At 39.5% G+C, this 21,197-nt stretch overlaps 1 protein-coding gene across 1 annotated transcript; it reads right to left on the minus strand.

Annotated features, from left to right (window-relative positions):
- Positions 1-513: 513 nt before the first annotated feature.
- On the minus strand, positions 514-20,714 carry LURAP1L (leucine rich adaptor protein 1 like). The gene is made up of 2 exons (XM_066182283.1): positions 20,273-20,714; positions 514-1,248 (listed from the first exon to the last, which is right to left on the minus strand). The coding sequence occupies exons 1-2, from the start codon at positions 20,468-20,470 to the stop codon at positions 874-876; spliced, it is 573 nt and encodes a 190-aa protein (XP_066038380.1). The 5' UTR covers positions 20,471-20,714; the 3' UTR covers positions 514-873.
- Between the last annotated feature and the right edge of the window lie 483 nt (positions 20,715-21,197).

Raw genomic sequence — 21,197 nt, forward strand, 5'->3', positions numbered from 1 at the left:
AAAAATCTACCTCCTAATTTGCACAAAAGCAGGGACCAGGGCAGCGACAAAGCCAGAGACTCCATACAACAGTTACTCTTTTACTTCTCAGCTACTTCCAATATAACTGATTGGCTGCAGCTCTCAACTGCCTCAGTAAGCACAAAAAAGTTAAGGCAAACTCTTACTTGTAAAACAGGAAAGAAAAAAGCAGGGCAACACTGCTGAACTTAAAAGAAAACCAATTTAGAATCAGAATTTAACATCAAAATTACAAAAGAGCCAAGAAGAAATATAAAGTAGTCTCAACTTTTCTGTATGGGGTTTCCTTCATTTGGAAAATGGAAGAAACCCCACACAGAAAAGTTATGAATACTTTATATTTCAAATGAAGACAGCTTAACAGAATCAAATTTCATTGCTTAGAAAAATTATTTTTTAAAGGTATTTCCAAGATTCAGATTTAAGGCCCACGAAAACAGTATTTTTGGAAAGGTCAGAACTGCTGGTCAAGGAAATTCATGACAACATGTATTTATCAGAAGATATTTTATTGACAACAAATACAAAATTGTTACTCTCATTCCCTGATGTTCCTTTTTAAAGACAAAGCTTTTCCTTCACCACTTTACAGACTTGTAAATACAGCATTGTAAAAAATTAAAACAAAAAAACTGTGACAATAAATTAAGAAAATGTGAAGAGGAGGAGGAGAAAACCCAACCCATCAAGGAGAAATGAATTAGAAGCAATAGAAAAGTTATGCAACAGAATTGAAGTTATCATATTATATTCTCCTTCCAAGAGAACTTTGGGGGTTTTGCACATGAAATAAAACAGCAAAGAAAAAGGATAAATACAAGTGCATTTGTGTCCCACTGGAACTTGTTCTTATTAACCAAAACAGTAGTACTCATCAGAATCAATTTTGGGATGCTTATGCAGAGACTCTGAGTCCTCCATGACAGAAGAATCACTGAACTTGTCCACATCTGATGGGGTTTGCTGACCAGGGACATCATCCACTAAGGTGTCCAAATAACTCCCCACTGATATTCCATCCAGTCCATCACTACAGTCTTGTAAACTACTACAGCTGCCATGGAGGGATGTCTCCTGACTTTCTAGCAAGCTGCACAGGCTTCCACTCAAACTGCTGCCTCTGCTGGCAATGGCTTTCTCTTCAATCATCCATTTGATTGATTCAATACTTTCATTGATGAGGAGGAGCTGGCGCAGCAGCTTCACATCAGTGGCTCGGAGATTAACCTATAAGGCAAAAATGATTAAAAAAAATTACTCTTTTAATAATCAAGCCAAAGAGCAGGCTTGAATGGGTTAAAAGAAAACACAAAAAATCCAGCTTTCATATCTAGGACAAATCTATTTCAGTAACTAGTAAAAAAGCCCACAAGCAAACAAATAAAAAAATCCCAAAAGCATAGCTATACTTTCAGTGAAGGGAAAAGTTCAGGCTGGGAACCTGGTCAGCCTCCCTAAGCACTCCATTATCAGGACTGCTAGTCAGTGACAAAACCTGTATGCACACTGATACAACGCTGTTTAGATGAGAAACGCAGCTGCTATGACAGCTCTTGGGGATAGCCTTTCACTAATGAGAGAATCAAGACACAAAGCTATTTCTATTCACCATTACTCTAAGCCACTTACAGCTACAGACATCCAGGCATTCACCCCATGTCACCCTTACTATGGCTACTTGAGCAACCTAAAATTTTCAGGTAATAATGCATGATTTATCATTGCATAATTTGAAAAAAAGCTTGTGGATATTCAACTTTTATTCACACTACTCCTGAGTGGACATGAAAATCTGCTATATAAATGTCAGAGAGTTGAAATATTTAACTTATTGAAACTGTAACTTTTAGTTATTTAAACCCATATTAGATGAAAGTGATGAAGTTCTGAGTTAACCATGTGTTACAGACACGTAGCAAGCATTTTTCTGCCACAGCTAACTAAATAAAAAGTGGATATTAAGAAAAAAACTTCTACTTTCTCACTTAGTTATGGTGGTTGATGCAAACACACAGAAGCGTTAATAGTAACACACAGTGGAATATTACAGTGTTGCATTTCACAGATAATTTGAGTTAACCGTCTTAATGTTTTCCTTAACCCGCAAACTATATAAGCCACTTCTTAAGTCACTTCAGCTGACAAATAAAGGTGAGACCTAAGGTTTATATTCACTACTTCCTTCTCTTCATCTGAAACATCATAAGTACTGGGAAAAGAAAAAATCTAGGACCCTGTCTTATGTGCAATATTGAAAATTTGAATGTCTTCACTCAACTGAAAAATAAAGAAAAAACAACTATGATCTATTACATCAGATAATAGATATTTTATCCAATTCTCCAAGTCCACAACTGTTGTGCAGAAAAATAGCACCTGTAATGTTCAGACATAATGGATTGGAACAGAATCAGTTTTCTCAGGAAGCAAAGACTTGTTTTGCTATGAGTATAATCTGAACATGATCCTTTCAATACTCAAATGCCATCTTCTCAGTATGCTAAACTTCACTGAGCTGGTACAGTTGTTAAAAAATTATTTTAATGTATTTTTATTCTCTTAGATACTGCAGAATATTGTAGTGGATCCATCTGGCACTCCTCCTAGCAGTCGGTATGGTTTTGCTCTCTGTATCTGTCACCAAACTATGTTGGTAGCATTCCAGTGTTTCAGCTGTTGCTGAGCAGTGAGGGCAATCAAGGCCTTTTCTTTTATTCACTCTGCACCTTCAGTGAGTAGGTTAGGACTAAGAAAGATGTTTGGAGTGGATAGAGAGGGGACAGTTGACCAGAATTCATCAAACAGATATTTCTTGCCATACAATGCTGCGCCCAGCAATAAAACCTGTGCATTTGATCTCTCCTATACAGCTGTTGCTTGGGGGCTGGCTTGAACTACTGGTGGGAGATGGTGTCACTGACTTTGCATCACTAGTTCATTTCATTTATTTCCTTCATTTTTTTAAACTGTCTTTATTACAATCTAAGTTTTTCTCACTTTTGTTCATATAATTCTCTCCCCTGATCCCACTGGAAGAGAAGAGTGAGTGAGCAGCTGATGGGTGCTTAGTTACTGGTCAGGGACAACCAATGCAGAGACATTTCAAGCTTTGCCAGTAACAGACTGCCTGTGTAACCGTCACGTGTATTCCCAGCTTCCTTCCCCAGTCCCCAGAAGGACTTCTGAATTATTCTCAATCCAGTAACACAAGATTTAACACAGCTGACCTGGTAATGTGCAAAACAGCTCCATGTACCATTCATTCAGTTTTAACAATACTGCCCATCTATCATTGTTTCAGAAGTGAGGTTACGAAAACAGATTGACCATTTTGTACTTCTCCTGCTCAAGCCAATTCCTCTAGTCTAACCAACAAATCAATATAAGCCATTTGATCAGCAACTAGGCTGTCATGAAAGCAGTAGACTACCCAACTTCTCAAATGCAACTACAGACTTCGGCAACTTGAATATAAATATGCTCGGAGACAAGTTTCCCAAAAGGCTGATTTAGGAAACATTTCACAGAACTAGCAACAACATGATTCAAACAAAACAGTCCCTTCCAGATGAAGTAGACATCTTACATATTTCAGATTCAGTTCACAGGAAACAATTTTTTTCTCTAAATGCAGCAACAGCTTCAGCATTTTTGTGGAATGGCCTCAGTGGAAGCCATTCTTTGCATTACTGAGTACTAGAGTTGTCCTCCTCACTACCATGTTATTCCAAGTCTCCCATACCAAGAGTGTGCTTTTCCTAAAGCAAATATTAAAAAGTAGTTTAGCAAGTGTCATCTTTCTTTAATATGGTTTACTTCATCATGTTTGATAACACAGAAATGTCAAAATGACAATTTTTGCCCCTTCTGTGCTTTAGCACAGACACAATCACATCAGCTTTTACTCACTTATGTAGCTGCAACCCATTTATCCTCAAAGTTGTTGGACTATACAAGTTGGAGTGTTTTTGGAGTAAACAAGTCAGTCCAAGGCTGACTTCAGCTAACAGGACTAAACACAATAAAATCTCATCATGCTTGACAGCTCCATTTGTTATGCACAGTAACAGGTGCATTTCAGGAATAATCTAAACAGTGTATCATAGCTAATAAAGGCTTTTCAGAACGGTTCTTATAGTTGTCCTTTGAGTTAAAGCTAGTCCACAGGACCACCACAGGGAAGGTTTCTGTTATTATGGATCAGTCCTCAGCAAAAACTCATGGTGTATTAAAAAAACTACAAGAGAGTAAAAACTAATTTCCTGTTACAGGTTGACGTCTATGTATTTTTTGCTTAGTTTTGCTCTTTATATTTGCAATAATGCTGATAGCAGAAAGGATACTTAATGTTTAACGTTAAGAGCTAGTCACAGCAAGAGAAAATAATGAAATTAAAGTGACAGCATCTTTCAAGTAACACACTCTAGTAGCATAAGTGCACAGATTAGCATTCAGACAGAACCAGAAGTATAATCTGGAAGGAATAGCTGGACTAAACACCTGTCTATGCCTCTCTTTCACACTTCTTCTAACAAAATATTTTTTCCTTTCTTTTGGTCTTCTAATATGTACAACACTGCCATAATTTATTCAAGAGAATTGATATTTACACAAACATTAAGGCTTTTGTGTACATATATATGCAGAGAGAGACACAAATATTCATGCTATTTTTTATATATAATTCATTGTTTTTGAGAAAGAATTTGACTAGGTAATTGCTTTTAGAGTAAAACTCTTAATGATGAGGACTGCTAACAAAGACAATTATTACCTCCTGCAGTCACCCAAAGTAGTGCATTAGCTGCCCCTAACTGGATCACTTATTATTTGGATACAAGTCACATGTGTAGTCACAGTTTGAGCAAAATGGCCTTGTGTTTTGCTGCTTCATGTTCTGCAGACATAGCTTCCAGTCAGCTCCAAGCATGGAGAGTCACCCTCCTCTCTAGAAATGGCAAAGCTAAAATGTCTGTCAAATATACCCTTCTAATCTGCAAAAGCTGTTTGAAACCCTAGTTTCCTCCTGCAGATTGTTTTCTTTATAATTCCTGGATTCACATCTTGCTACTTCTAACTACAGGAACTCTGCAGGAATATTAATGGCAACCATAAAAAGTGGTTAGAGGAAAAGATATCCCTAAGTTTACCTAAATTATTTCAGTTTCATTTTTTTCTCAATACTTTTATATTTTGTGCTGTAAAGCGTCTACTAGTAAAAGAAAAATAAGTGAGCAAACTTAAATAATAAGGTATTTTTTCCGGACATGTCTTTTAGCCAGAATACAGTGAAGTCCTTACAACACACAAAATCTTACACTTACAACTTAATAGATTCAGGGAGCTATTTAAGTCATTCAGATCAGAAGCTCTGCTCTGCACAGAATCTCAAGATGACTCTAGGGTTGGCTGCTCTGGAATCTGTGCTCTAAAACATCTTGAATTTAGAAAAAAATTCCATGATAGTGGAAGTGGATAGAAACAGTAGCAAAGTACAGTAGTCCTGGGAAAGGCCCCCAGAGGTTCAGTCTTGGGAAGTCTTGCAGAAGATAACACACACATGGAGAGGTTAGATGAAACGAAGTGCAGCAAATTCCATCTTTGCTAAATGCTACCATACCCATCTCCATCACACTTTTTACAAATGGAATTTCAAACCAGTAGAACTTTTCCATACTGAACAGGTGTGCACAACTACTGTGGTTCAGGGGTATTAATGCTACTATTGTTTCCATTTCCTAGGATGTGTCAGAGCTTTCTGCTTTCCTATTCAATTTCTTCTAGTTCCTGTATCATTCAGGATTAAGAGCTTGCCAGCTATGCCTACCTCCCCTTTCATTTTTAAAAGGGAGATTACCTCAGCTTTTCATAAAATAGTAAATTCCGTAAATTCAATCAAGATGCAATTAAAAAAATCTAACAATCAATGTCCAAATAATAATTTGTTTTGCATACTGAGATGTCTCTTCTTCAAAAAAGTTAAACTTATTCCACTTTCTCCTGGTGTTAATTTTACTATAACAAACACTGAATAACAACCTTTACAGTAACTAAGGAAATTAATTTATGAGGCAAAAGATCAGGGTGAGGAAAATAAAACAGTGGCTGGAAATTACTCAAGTCTTACCAAGATTAAATGCACTAAGAAGATATAAAAGGATAAAACCTGGTCAATAAAACCTCATTGACTAATTCTGTGAGACCGTTACAAGCTAAACACCATAAGCAACTTATTCAAAATCCAAAATTCAAGTGTTATTTAACTGGAGTCACCAAGCTAACATGCTTACAACAGGGATAAGTCTGCTGACACAGACAGGATTTGTTAATTAAACATGAAGCATGCCATTTGAAGGTGAGCAAGCTCAAAGTGATACTACAGCAGCTTCTCAACACCACTGAGTAAAAGAGATGCTCTTTTTTTCCCACTTAATATTTAAAAAAAAATTAACAAAAAACCCCAAAACCACAAATGATAGATAATGTCTGCTCCTTTAACACACAGGATGATTAACAGGCTATGCAGGAGCTACATCCTACGTAAATTAACAAAGATGCAAGTACACGTCTTTAAACTTCTTGCCTGCTTCTAAATTGTCCCACTGATTCAAGGTGTTTACATTGGTTTCTTCAGATAATTATGCTGCTTTAGGCAATGGTATTTCAGGATCAAGATAAAAAAGAAAAAAATTAGAATACCTAGGCTGACTTCTGAATTTGAACTTCTCCTGAATTTAAATCTTGAGCATCTCTTGTTACAAATGCAGGGAGTTTTACATGGGAGTAAGAAGACAAGCTTACTGTCATCAGCTGGAAGGCATCCTCTATGCACCAGTGAAACAGTAACTGCTTGTGGGAAGGCGCCACATGCCCTCCACAGCAAAGCCAACTAACAGTGGTAAATTCAGACGCCACAGTAGCTAACCCAACCAACCTGACTGAAACTCTATATGAGCCTTCTCAAAACAGACCAAAGCCTGGCAGAGAATGAGACTGTCAGTCGAGGTAGGTGCTGCAATGTTCATCATTATGCCATGAGTCTCTCACTGTGATTTACCTCACACTGATTGAGCTAAATTAAATTTCAGTCAACAGTGATAAATGTAGATCAACAGCTTTTTCTGCATCTGGTTTCTTTCAGCATGGACTTGTGTTATAATGTATTCCTGTATCATTTTCCCATTTCTTCTCTCCTGGTTTTTAGGCTTATGGTAAGCTTCAGACAACGAGAGAGCACATACAAAAGCTACATATATATATATGAAAGCTAAATTTTTGTGATCCATTGTTGATTTGTAGTTATGGTTTGCTGATCTACTTTCTTTCTGCAAAGTGAGCAAGTTATACTGACTCACGCTCCTCCATAATGAGTCACAATAAAAATATTGTGGCAGACCAGAAGTTTTGACCACTTAATTTTTGACTTCCTTTGCAAGAGATTGTTTATACTCTTGCATCTCTTGAAGACTCCAAACTGTTAAAACCCTCATATCAGACTTTTTAGGTAGAATTTGTTACAATCACTGAACTCCCAGCTGCTCATAAAGTGTGAAGTCATTGGGTTTTCAGTTTCTGTCTGCACCCTTCGCTACTTTAAACAGAGGCTCTAGCCTAGTCACTGTCCTGCTTCAAGTTCCTGCATTTCCACTGCAATCCTTCACCAAGTCCTTGCCATAAATATTTCCACAGGTCCGTCTGTAAAATTTGGCAGTCATAACACAGCTTTCAGTACAGTGACTTTTAACTAGGAAGGAGGAAGAGAGACCTTGTGATCCCACATCAGTCACAAAAGGATTTTATTGTAAGGAGAGCTTACCAACCCATTAGCTGAAGTAAGGAAGTGGGCAGGTCAGGTCTGAGCTACCACCGGAATAAGATGGGAGAATACACTAGAATAGTTAGGAAGCAGAGCAACTTCAGGAGACAGCAAGTTAGTGCAGTAGGCAATGAGAGTAAGTAACTCAATAGGCAGGTTCCAAGGACATTTCTTGCAAATATATGAACAAAATACTATGCTAATATGGTTATCATATTAGGAAATTACAATATTGGCGATTTACATTTCTCTTACAACACCCTATTTTAATATTTTAATGTTATGTGTGCTGTTTCCCTTATACTGAACAGGAAAATACATACCACCAAGTTGTGCAATTGTTTTAGTCATATTACCTGTAAAAAAACCAAACAAACCCCGTGAATCTCAAGGCCTTTTTTCAGAAATATGCAGGGTCCTTGTCTGGGGAGTATGTGTGGGCAGCCTGCCAAGTGTATTAATACCTTTGATAAAAAAATATCAATGATTAGGAGGAATCATTTAATCAGTAAGGTACATTTTTTCTTTTAACATTATACTGTTTGAGGTGTCGTGTATTCTTGAATGTAATAAAAAATTCCCAGGAGGGAAAATAAATTTTTATTTGTTTTAGTTTTTTGGCCATCTCTTTATTTCATTGTGAAAAACAACAAACTATTTAACTCGTAAGCAAATGTGACAATGATTGTCAAAAAGAAACATGATGTACAACTGAGAGCAAGTAGAAGGAGAAAAGAAGTCTGCTAGGTTCTTATTTCCTCACCTCCTTTCCAAGTAAAACAAATGTTAAATAAAGGGAAGTACCACAGAATTCAAAGAGAGAAACATCCAGTCTCTCAAGGTTGAAAAGTACAAAAGGAAAGTCCTGACTCTTTTTAAGTTTAGTTCAATTAACCTGAAAGGGGGCAGTGACAAAATGTAGGGATTTGTGAAGAGGAAAAAATTCTAATGTTGCTGGAAGGTTTTACTGAATGCTTCCAAATATCTCATACTACTGTCATAAAAGCATCATCCAACTTTAGAAATGCATCTACTATGACAAAGGTGAACATGTCCAGAACAATCCACAATATGGACCCACATTTGCTGACAGACAAGATAACTCCACTGCAAACATTCAGGTCACTATGAAGCTGTAACATTTGTCTGTGGGTGTCAGAAAGTGTTACAGCAGATGGATGACCACAGTATCATTATAAAGTGTTCTGGACACCAGCCACAATGCAGGACTGCGTGTGTCTTCTGACCAACATTAAGACGGCACTGGGGCTCAAGAACACATCTAATTTCTTCTTTTTTTAATTGGATTTCACTCTCTGCCTTATTTATGTTTGTCTTGACCAAAACATAGTCTTAGAAACACTACGCAAAAAAATGAAAGAATATAACTACTCCATACCTGTTCATCCCTTCAAAACAAATTACTGTTAATACTGGCACTGTGGAAGTATACTCAAAAGCATGTAATTAAAATAAAAGAAGATAATGGGGTTTGCTTACAGGTATGTTTGAAAATACTGCCTTTACAGAGATAACAGCTAAGTTTGAAAACATTTTAAAACATAAAAAAAGAGAAAAAACCCCAAACCTAAAAAAACCCTCATCAAAACACCCAATTTATTTCATTAAATCACAACTGAGATGCAACAATATTCGTACTAGGGAGAAATCTGAACTCTCTTGAAATTCAAGTCTGCTTTCACAATACCACTGGAGAGACACATAAAATTAAAATAAATTAAATCTTTGTCTCAATCTCCCCAGAATTCAAAACGGAATTCTGTTTGAAACAATTCTGTATTCCTGGAGATGGGGTTTATCCTATTGAAAGCATATTTTTAATCTAACAATCAAATCTCTAGGTAAAGGCAACACGCAGTCCTATTTACTGAAGGTTTATCTGAATAAGAATAAAAAACAACTTCAAGACAGCTTTGGTATTATAAATGATCACATATGCTCCCAAAAATGCTTCACTAGTCCTAGAAACTGATTTTCTGATCAGTTTGATTATCTTAAAAAATAAGGGATTTTGTTTCCCTTTCTTTATTTTACTTTGTGACCTATTTAAAGTCCCACATCTTTTAAATTCAGCTTCATTTTTCTTTTTAATGCAAAGTTTCATCCAAATCTCCTCAGTGGTGTAATCACCATTCTCCTAAAATACAGTCCCTACACAGAGTCTTCACATATCTCTGAAAGTACTAGCAAGTTTGAGGTCTTTCAGATAACATCAAGTTGCCTATTTTGAGTCTTTCAAATAAAAACACCCTTTCAAACTTCCTCGTATCTGTAAAAAATTAAGTAAATTTGTTCTCTCTCAACCACTAAGAAGGAACCAAACAGCTAGCAGCTAACCTGCATCTGGGATCTACAGATTAAAAATCTAGGAGCACACAACTGGCTACAACCATTTCTAGCAAGCTGAAATACTGAAATGGGCTCGCACAATGAGCCAAGCAGGCTGTTTGGAACTACACCAGCTGCAACTTTTGAGCCCTTTTGGCTCCAAAACGCACAGACCCTTTTGTTTCCCACAGAACACACCACAGCAATTCATTCTGGAGGTCAAAAGGCGTGATTATCAATGTATATTAACAATTAAACAAAGACACATCCTATGCTTCCAGACAAAGCTGTGGAAAGGTAGTAAGAGTAATCAGTCATGAACTACCCTGAAGGCAAAACCAGGCACTCAAGGTAACATTTTCTTTCCACATTATTTGATCCCTTCTCTCATCAATAACTATTATCCATGCCATACAGTGCAGTCCTCAGCTTCTTCTACACCACTCTAGCTCTTGTCATGCTGCTGTTTTTATACCTTACCCTGTTCCTAGCAAAGATTTCTACATAGAAGAGTACTGGGGCATGGTGTGTGATTCTGGTTCAGCAAAGAATGTTAATCACAGCTATCAATGCAGTTATCAGATGAATAGCTTTAGAACGAATCAAGGTCATTGCTTACATTTCCCATTTCTTCTTCCACTAGCTACTAAGCTAGTTGGGGAGCAAAAATAAGGTTCAAGACTTGCAAAACATGGCTAGGGAAAGAAATACTGCCTTTGTGAATAATCAAGGGTAACTTGGCAAAGGAGAGAACTAGTCAAGGAAAACACAGCGAATTTGGACTAGAGAAGTTCAGTTGCATTTGAAAAGGGCTCAGAACAGCTCTTCTTCTGATTTGTTATTAAAGTTCACCAAAGTACAAATTAATAAAAACGAAGGAGAGAAATTACAAAATATTAAAGATCATAGTGTTGCTTTGATTGCATTTTATTTCTTGTCTGAAATGGGTGGACTGATGCTCTGGAAAATGGAAAATGCCTAAATAGCTTTATGAAGTTATTGTCATAGATGGCTACCTCATCTGGAAAACAGCAAGTGTGCCTTCACTCCCCTGCCTCAGTCACAGCAACCAGTGGCAGGTGCTAACAAAGGAGGATGTAAATTCCACATGCCTTTGAAGAACATCACTGCTGCTTTGGTACGCTAGTAGTACTGCTCCTCTCTTGCAAAGAGGTTTCTCCTCTCTCTGCTGTAGCAGGATTTACACTTTTCTCCTACAAACCTGTAACACTAGGACCCTGCCACACAACATCACCTGAAATAAAAAATAATTCAGTGTGCTGCACAATTCTGCCAAGACATGTGGACAAGCCATTAACATTCACAGCCATTGAAATAGCCCTGTGAAGGCAAAAGGTAGCTGAAGTCACATAACAGGAAAAATCCTGTAAAAATTATCATTCTGGCTTCATATTTGGTCCCCTCATACCTGCATAGTTTAGAGAAGACCAGAAAAATATCCTAAAGTTTACAATGACTCCTTGAATGACTTCCCCAAGTTGCCATGTTTTTGTGCAGATCCATCTAAATCCCATTAGTCAGAAAACCTCCTTGCCCATGGAAAGGGTTCTTCAACACCAAAACCAACATAAACCCCCTACATTGCCACTGTTTTATTATTAAGCACTTTGTTCTAAACATGCACCATTTGCCTTTGTCTGACAAAGAAAATGGTCTGTATTAGCTGACAAACTCCACCCACTCAATGTGGCCAGAACGGGCCTTCTCTAGAGACTCTCATAAAGGTACACGCTAATCTCACTCCAGGAAGAACACTAGATATTCCGAATGAGAATCACAGAAGAATTGGGGCTGGAAAGGACCTCAGAAGATCATTTAAATCCACATCACTGCTATGGCAAGTTGAACAGGATAGAGTCTAAGCAGGTTTTAAAAATTTCCAGAGGGGTAAGACTTCACAACCTCTCTGGACAGCCTGTTCCAGTGTTCAAACACCCTCAAAGAAAAAACTTTTCCTTGTATTTGGATGGAACTTCCTGTATTTCAGTTTGTGCACATTATCCCTTGTCCTGTCACTCGGCAGCACTGCACAGAGTCTGGTCCCATCTTCTTGACAGCTACCCTTAAGATATTTGTAAACATTGATAAGATCCCTGTTCAGCTGTCTCTTCTCCAGGCTAAACTGGCCCAGTTTCTTCAGCTTTTCCTCATAAGAGACATGATGCCCCAGACCCCTTCATAGTCCCCTGCTGGACCAGCTCTCCAGTAATTCCTTGTCTTAAACTGGAAAGCCCAAAATGGATCCCCAAACAGCATTCCAGATATGACCTTACCAGGGTTGAGTAGAGGTAGGATGTGTACATAATTTTCACAAATTTTCAAAAGAAGTGGCTTAACAATGCCTATTTCTCTTTCCACAGAAATGCTTCATAGTTTCCTCCTTGGTGTCAGGACTGTTTTTATCTAGTTATTTATAATTATTAGAAGGATCAAGGTCTGAGTATGAAGTTTTTAAATTATTTTTTTAAACTGAGTTTAAGAAAGTCATGTCCAATGTTTGCAATATCTCACAAGCACGTGTCTGAGCTAACAAAAGCAACTATCTCAAATACAACACTTCTTTAAACCAATGGAAATTTGGTAGGAACACAGAAAAAATAAAGAAAGAAAAATACAAAGCAACCAAGCTGCTCTATTTTAGTTTCTACCTTGGGATAAAAATAAGAATATGTGAGCCTGGAAACACTTGTTGCATTGTAATTCTTGGATGTGTTTCCTTCTGTACCTATAGAGAAGCAGGTTTCACAGTCAAACCAGAAAGCACTAAAATGGCTCTTCTGGAAGCATTTGAGTCATGAATGCAGCTGAAATCTAAGAGCAGCAAACAAAATCAGAAATTATGCCATTAAAGTGTTTATAGAATCTGAACCCCCAGTAGTTAAATAGCAATTTACCATTGCTTTAAAGTCACTAAATGTTTTCACGTCATCTGGCACTGTACCCAGCAGGGCCATACGGCATTGAGAGGAGTTTATTGTACAGCACGGCAAACAAAACATTTGGGTAACTTCTCTGCCAGCTCAGGTAGTTTGTGTTTACAGTTAATTAAGAAATGTGCTATACCATTCTCTTGACAAACTGTGTTAAGAAAGGCTAGGTTGGTGGGGAAAGACAAGGATTGGATTGCTGAGGCCAGGGTTGCATTGGAGGGCCAGTATTGTGGAAGCTTCAGGTGTTGCATATCCTGACAAAATGGAGTAGCTGACTTTATATACCCAACATATATATATGCTCTAGAGTCCTTCCTTATCTTTTATGGAAGAAGAGAAACCTCCTTGAGAGCGACTTCAAAGAGGAGGATCCTCAGACACATTTTGTTCTACACACTCATCTGCAGGCAGGCACCAGAGGGACTCAGCACTGAAACACAGAACAAGTGACCTGTGAAATAAATGGCCGTCCCAATATCCCCTAGATTTGAAAAAGCTTGAAATATGTTGTCTTTATCTTTAAAAGAGGTAATACAAGATGGCTTACAAACCCTCCGGATGTGTTTTGGTCACTCATTATGGTCACCCTCCAGATTAGGGGTGCTTCCAATTGCTTACTACAAACACTTTCACCACGGGAAAAAGCTTATAATTAGAAGCCACATTTATGGCAGTAAGGCTGGATAACAAAGGTCGTAAGTCTGCCTTCACAACAAAAAAAGTTTCCCTTTTAATAATGAGGTTGTCTGTAATTTTATGATCAGAGTTCTTCATCTTTACAAATAGTAAACTGAGAACCATCTTTTGGAACTGCTTACATATAATAAGTATAACTTCCATGCTTATAAATGCAAGTTAAATCCATCAGAGAAATTGCACTCAATTTAACTGAATTCCAATTGCTTTTCAACAGCTCAGATCCTCTGTCTTTTTACTCCTGTAATGTCATGTTCATCTGCTTTACATTCTAGTAACTAGCCTCCTTTCCAGGACACAGACAGAAACTAAACACACGGAAAATAAACATGTCCACTGTCAAAAGTTTACTAGGTTTTGACCAGGAGGGTAGAGAATGGACAAATAATCTAGTAACCTTTAAAACATGAATTGAAAATGCATTCTTTTTCTTTTGGTATTTACTAACAGTATTTATTAATTCTTTTGTTAGGATAAAAAGTCTTGAAGAGTAGAAATGCACTTGTTGGCCATCACCTTTGCTTAATATATACATATACATATATGTATTTGGTATTGTGCATTTCAAGTTTTTCCTGCTCATATACAAAAGGTAATTTTAAATTGTTGTTGTCTTAAGTAACCACATAAAAGAAAGCATCCACACAAAAGCATGATGATCAAAGGGCTGGAAATCTGCCATTTGAGGAAAGACTTAAGGAGGTAGGTCTTTTCTCCCTAGAGAAGTCTTGGGGATAGGGGAATGTCCTCACAGCATTCCAGTAATTTGGGCTGATACAAAGAGGACCAGGAGAGGTTTCATCTTAAAACAAGCTCAATTTTTTTCAGTGAAGGCAAACACAAGGAGAACAACCTCCCCACTTACATGGCTGAGGTTTTCAAGTGGACAATGTGCCTGACAATGTCATCCAGACTTCCTTTCCTTTGAAAGGTGAAATCAGATAGTCTTATGAAATCCCTTTATGGAATAGCCCTTCCAGCCCAGGCCATTCTATGAAAGCCATGCTATTATCCTGATTTCATCAGAAAGGTTATAATCTATTTGCTAAAAGTTACCATCAACTGTAAAACTCTGTGCAGAAGTGGTTTAGTACTCACGTCACTTCATTACAAATTTTCAGGAATCAGACCTCAAAAATCAACTTCAATGATTCTTCTACTCTTGATAAAGTAATCAGGAAGGAATAATGAAATTATAATACACATTCTCTGAAATAAACACTGGCAAAATCTCACAGGACATGGGCAGTCTAACTGGAAGTCTTGACTGCAGTATCCGTGACTCTGCTGTGACCATTCACACCAGACATTCTGACCTTACTGATGCTGCTCAGTAAGGCACCAGCAATGTTTCATGGACTCTTGGCCATGCAGCAGCTAATAATGTAAACATATATTCATTCATCTGTACTTCCTGGGGACTTAAACCCTTCAGCAGCTGCTATAGCTGAGTAAGAACGGACATAAACTCTAACTGAGTAAAACATCAAGATGTTCCACAATCAAATCCTTCTGCTAGGCACTGAGATTTGCCAGTCAAAACATATGTTTAAATATGCATTAATTTAAATAACCTTGGTCACCTCATCCTTTCCAGAGAAAAGATGGAGAACTTGGCAAAGTTCTGGCACCGTAAGTTGCCATTTTTCCTTATTAGATTTATTTTCCCTAAGGATCAATCTACAACTCCATTTTAACATAAGCCACTGTTATGATCACTGCCCAATCTGCATCATATGCAAAAATTACTAACTCCTCTACTACATCATGCAAATTGGATGGTATGGAGAGAACTTGCTAGCAAGATACAGGATTAACCCCTTTTTCAGTCAACTTCAGGAGGACTTGGGGAAACAAGTTAATTTCTATTTCTGCATGACTTCTTTGTATGTCTAAGAGCCTCACTTCAGGGATTCACCAAATAACGGCTCATTAAGAAACAAAGGTTAATCAAACTCTCTTGCACAGGTTTGAGGGTTAGCCACTAGTAATTTCATATTTAAGATTTTATCTTCAGTCAAGTATTTAACCAAACATTACAATTAATCTAATCGAAAACCGGCATCTGATACACAGCTTTGCATTGCTGACTAGGCACACTGGAGCCAGTTCTTGGCTTCAGTTAAGACAACTGATGTTATCATACAAAATAGTGAATGTAGCAGCCTGCACCTACAGCATGTGTTAAAGAGATATTTCAAGTCACAGCTGTTGACTTTTTAAAATCAGTTCTTCAAAGAAACCAACAAATGCAGATCCCCCACAACTATGGATCTAACAAATCTAAGCAGACTCCTTAGATCTGCTAGGATAGGGTTACAACAGTTCTAGCCTCCAACCTTAAACTTCATTAATGCGCTAGGGACAGTTAAAAAACAAAAACAAAACAAAACCAATAGAAAAAGCATAAGGAAAACAAGACAAACTGAACCATCAAAACACCAAGGAGGACTGCCACTGTAATGATCACTTTTGCCTTAATCCCAGTTTCATTTCGTCAGGGATCAATATTAGTTGCCTTTAAAAAATAGTTGTACTAAAATTAAACTAGGAGAGCAAAGGAGAACAAAACTCAGGTAATGAGTTAGCATAGGAATATGCCTCTATCTCAAACAGCTTTAGCCTAAATTTGGAATGCTCAGCTCCTTGAAAAAAGGATTGTTTCCATTACTTTATCCTTCAGTCTAAAAACTGCTGCGTTCGGTATAGCCAGTTGGATGCTCAGACTTACTAACAAAATTTGATTCTCAACAGTGTTTACTGGAAGAAATCTCATTAAAAGTCCCAGCGCTGCCATCCACCCCTCAGTTCCAAGATACAGCTTTGCTGCCCTAAATATTTTTCTGAAATACTTTTTTATTATTATTATTGTATGTGGGCCATATTGTGTTTAAATTTCTAGCTTGCAAAGAGGCATTAATGAGTTGATTTTGGAAACTTTTGAATTAAAAGGGAAAAACCCCCACCCAATCTCTTTCTTTGAGTGTTAAAGAAAATCTCCCTTTGAGTAACCCCAGAACTTGGGAAGGACAAATGAGGCTTTAGAAGCAGTATCATTTCTGGCTGCAGACTGAGCCTCACAGGTTATTTACTGCAGTGAAGGTGTTATGTGTTGAATGGTGACCTCAGGAGCATGGCAGACTAGAAAAAAGTCTGCGGCTCTAAAGGTTTATGATCAACTCCCCAGCAGAATGTTCCACCTAAAAGACCACAGAAAGAAAGATCTTAATAGTAACACTGTGACAAATTTCAAACTGAATCAAAGGTCAGATAGTGAGAGGTATTCATTCCACCCAAGCCTGACCACAGCAGTGTTTTGACTCACACTGGGAATTACATCTTGCTTCTCCTCTAATTTATGGACTTGTAACTCAAAGGTTTCCAGGATCCAATGCAGTCTCAACCATGGCCTTCATGGGAAAATGGAGGACAAGAAAAAGGAAGTAAACCTGGCCAAGCAGGTCCATATTTCAAGAACTGTACTCTGCGTGCTTTGTGTCATTCCAGTGACATTAGCAAAATCAGGTTTGAGGTGAAACAAACTCTTTTGAACAGCAAAAGAATCTGAAGGAGCAAGGGAAAGCCTCAAGTCCTTCACACAGCAGATGGGCTGTTGCCACATACACCACACCTATTTGTCAGGTACTGTACCCAGCATTTCCAAGTCAAACATTGTCTTTTTATTATATACCAGTAGAAAAGAAGGACCTGAATAACCTTGTTTGTTATGTTTACAAAAAGTTTGTCTCAAGTCTGGAACAAGCAAGTAAAAAAAATCAGAGGTAGGTCTATCCAAAATTCAGTGAGTCGACTATAGAAGCTGCCATCATAGTACAACTAGAAAAAGAAAGCTTAACGGATAACACTTGGTTTTCCAAACTTCTAGTATTTTCCATTTTTTGCATGTTTACTACTGCAGCAGCTATAGACTACTTTCTATGCCTTATGCCTTGCAGCAAAGCCAAAGAATAATGCATTAGAAAGAAGTGTGGATTAAGAAAATGGAGGGTTTGGCTCCATTTTAGAAATTATATGCAGTTAAAAAAAAAGGAAAGAAACATAGAAATGAACCACAATTTTTACCTGATATTGTTCCTAAATTTATAAAATACGTCCACTAAGAAAACTGCAAAGGGGAAAGTGATTAAGAAGTTGAAGCAACTCTCAGGGTTGAGGAAAATCCTGAAGATGCCAGAGACCAGAGAAAAAAATCCAGGAAGGTAGTTCACTTTCACACTCTGGACTACAGAAGACAGCTGAGAGCATGAGAAAGGTGTAGACAGGGTACCAATACTTCACAATTAGTCAATGTACTGGTGGTTTAATGGGCATGTACAGACCAGAAGTCAAATGAGAACAGCATTGTAACTTAACTCCTCTTACTGAGCGTGAGAAATTAGTACAAATAAGAAAAGTCAGCCAGTCATTGAAATGAAAAAGCACAGGAGAGGTCAAAGCTTTTGGGACTAAAATACTTTTATGCTTAGGGCAGAGAGAGAACAGAGAGAAACTGGATGGCAGAATGAAGAAGAGGTAAAAAAAGACTGTGATATGAAATTTGCGACTGTGAAGTAGCTGAAGAGACCAACGTGAAAGGAAAAAGTGATATTGGCAACTGACCCAGAGTCCCCCTCCCTTAACAGGCCTAGTTGTCTTGACATGTAAACAGTTGTGCCAAAAGCTCTGGCTACCTTATTTGCTTCCTATGCAGTCTGACATCCCATACATTATAAGCTACAAGCAGGTCATTGTACTACCATTGTGCAAGCTTAAAATTAAAGAAATAAGCATGAGATAAGCAGACAGTGCGTTACTCAATATTACAACTTAAATTTCCAGTGATCATTACCCTAAAATCACAGAATCACAGAATAGCTTTGGTTGGAAGGAACAGTAAAGATCACCTAGTTCCAACCTTCCAAATGACAAGCACAATGTTCCTGGGCAACCTGCTCCAGTGCCCCACTACCCTCTGAGTAAACAACTCCTTCCCAACACCCCTGAATCTATCCTCTTGCAGTTTAAAGCTGTTCCCCCTCACTCTATTACTCCACGATGTTGTCAAAAGTCCCTCTTTAGCTTTCTTGTTTGGCCTTGTCTAGGTACTGAAAGGTGGCTAAAACATCTCCACAGTTTGGTAGTTTGATTTGTGGAGATCTCTTAAATAACATGAGGCCATACAAGAGCAAATGTAATTTATAATTTACACCTCAAGATTAACATTACCATCTTGGCTCTTAACTCTCAGAATATCTATTCTCTTCCCCTTTCTGCCCAGCACACTTATTCTTCAAAAACCCTTACAAGCCCACACACCTATATGTAGCACTGTAGAGGGACTTGTGGTATGGCACACTCATTCACACAGAATGATATCGATTTATTTGCTGTGAATGGCTGAGTTCCAAGACTGTTGCATAAAGCTATCTCAACACTCTGCCAGAAAAATCCCCACCCCAACCCCATCAAATTTCATCCCATTTTCAAATAAGCACAGTGGTAGGAGCTATGAAAAAAACCTGCTACTAAGAAGTGTCTTTTGGGACTCAAATAACAGACAATAATAAAAACAGAAGTTATCTATGCTCACATATCTGAGGTGCCCTGCATTTTCAAGATCGTATCTGCTGAGTGTTCACTAATCACTGGTCACTTGCTTGCAAAGAGTTTCCTTTTGGTTTGTCTTAGAAAGAGTTAAGCCAGTTTCATGGCATCACTTTATGGCAAAATAAATTTATTGAGATAGTGATATACAAAGTAGGACAAGCATCTGGACTAAGAGGGCAAGCAAGTTAGAGGACCTGAACTACATACAGCATTGTCCCATCACGGATCATTGGCAAAAGAAAATATACCATTCAACCAAAGTATAAACAGTTGTTTTTTCAAGAATTACCCTGCATCATATGCAGCCTGTTTTGAACTAATTAAGACTCTGAAGACTAAAGTCCAGAAATCAAGTCCCTGAATTACAGGCCAAATTTCCAGCCCGAAAATATCCTGTGTCTTTAGGTGTTAGTCATGGAAAGGAAACAGGTGCAATGCAGAAAATGCAGTTACAACACCGGGAGAGGAGTGCATTATTTCGTTTATGGGTACTCCAGCTTTCAGCACTTCTAACGAGTTGACAGGAACAGAAGCCAACTGCGAGTCCCTGGCGAACTGCCCCGCTGCGAGGAAAAGAGCCGACAAGTCAGTCCCTCTCTCTACGCCGCACCGACGAGCGGCCTTCTTGCTCTCCCGGCGGGCAGCAGAGCCCTCGCAGCCGCCCGGCCGCACCGGGAGATGGATGCGCGCAGCCGCTGACCCCGAGGGCAGGTAGCGCCTCCCTCCCGCGGCGGGCCGCTCCGGCAGGTCGCAGGCAGCGCAGTCCCCGTCCTGGGCCGCTGCCGATGCTGCCGAGCGGGAGCGGCGGTGCGATAGGGCTGCGGCTACTCACCATCTCCTGCCTCAGCAGCTGAAGTTTCGTCTCCAGACGGCCCAGGGCGGCAGCGCGGCGGCGCCGGGGGCCGGGGGCCGCGGCGGCGGGGCGGGCCGGGAGCTCCTCCCCACGCAGGGGCCGCGCCAGGCTCTCGGGCACTTTGCGCCCCAGCTTCTGCTCGACGTCGCGGAGGTCAGGCGGGGCGCCGGGCTCCATGGCTCGCCCTGCAGGGGCCCGAGGCGGCAGCGGCGGCACTACCCGCGCCCGCCTGGCCGCTGCCAGGACGCGGAGGCGCGAAGAACCGCGGCAGCGCCGGGAACGGCGGGCATGGGCATCTCCGGGGCGCACCGGCCCCTCCCGCCGGCGGAAGGCAACAGCGGCCGGGCGAGTGCGATGGCGAAAAACGGCCCCGCTTCGTGTACGAGACCACGACGCGCATCAGCAGCTGCGGCCGCCACAGCGCGACCCGACTCATGGCGCGTCCCGCCCGGCCGCAACTTTAAAGCCGCGGGCAGGTGGAAGAGGCGCGGCGCGGCCCTCCCACCGCGCTGCTGTGCGCAGGGCCCGCGGCACGCCCCTGGCCCCGGGGCGCCCCCGCACGGCGGGGACTGCGGCCCGGCCCGCCGGGGACACTGCGTCCCTCGGGGACACTGCGCCCCTCGGGGACAGAGGCCGGGACAGGCAGGGCAGAGGCGAAAAGAAGGGGAAAAGGGAAAAAATAAAAAAGAGAAGAGAACTAAAAAAAAAAAAAAAAAAAAAAAAAAAAAAAAAAAAAAAAAAAAAAAAAAAAAAAAAAAAAAAGAGAGAGAGAGAGAGAGAAAAAGGGAAGGGAAGGGAAGGGAAGAAGGAAAAGGAAAATAAATAAGGAAAGAGGGGGAAAAAAAGAAATGAGAAAAACAGTCACCCCTTTTACCAGGGATAGGAGCATAAGTACAGTGTGAAT

The sequence above is a fragment of the Chamaea fasciata genome, unplaced genomic scaffold (genome assembly GCF_029207755.1).
Source record: "Chamaea fasciata isolate MVZ Bird 193981 ecotype frontalis unplaced genomic scaffold, bChaFas1.0.hap1 SCAF_4, whole genome shotgun sequence".
NCBI classification, from domain to species: domain Eukaryota; kingdom Metazoa; phylum Chordata; class Aves; order Passeriformes; family Sylviidae; genus Chamaea; species Chamaea fasciata.

Excerpts from the sequence above, each read along its gene's own strand:
- LURAP1L (XM_066182283.1), bottom strand. The coding sequence starts at position 20,470 with ATGGAGCCCGGCGCCCCGCCTGACCTCCGCGACGTCGAGCAGAAGCTG. Across the intron at positions 1,249-20,272 it reads AGCTGCTGAGGCAGGAGATG|GTTAATCTCCGAGCCACTGA; the intron begins GTGAGTAGCCGC and ends TTTGCCTTATAG.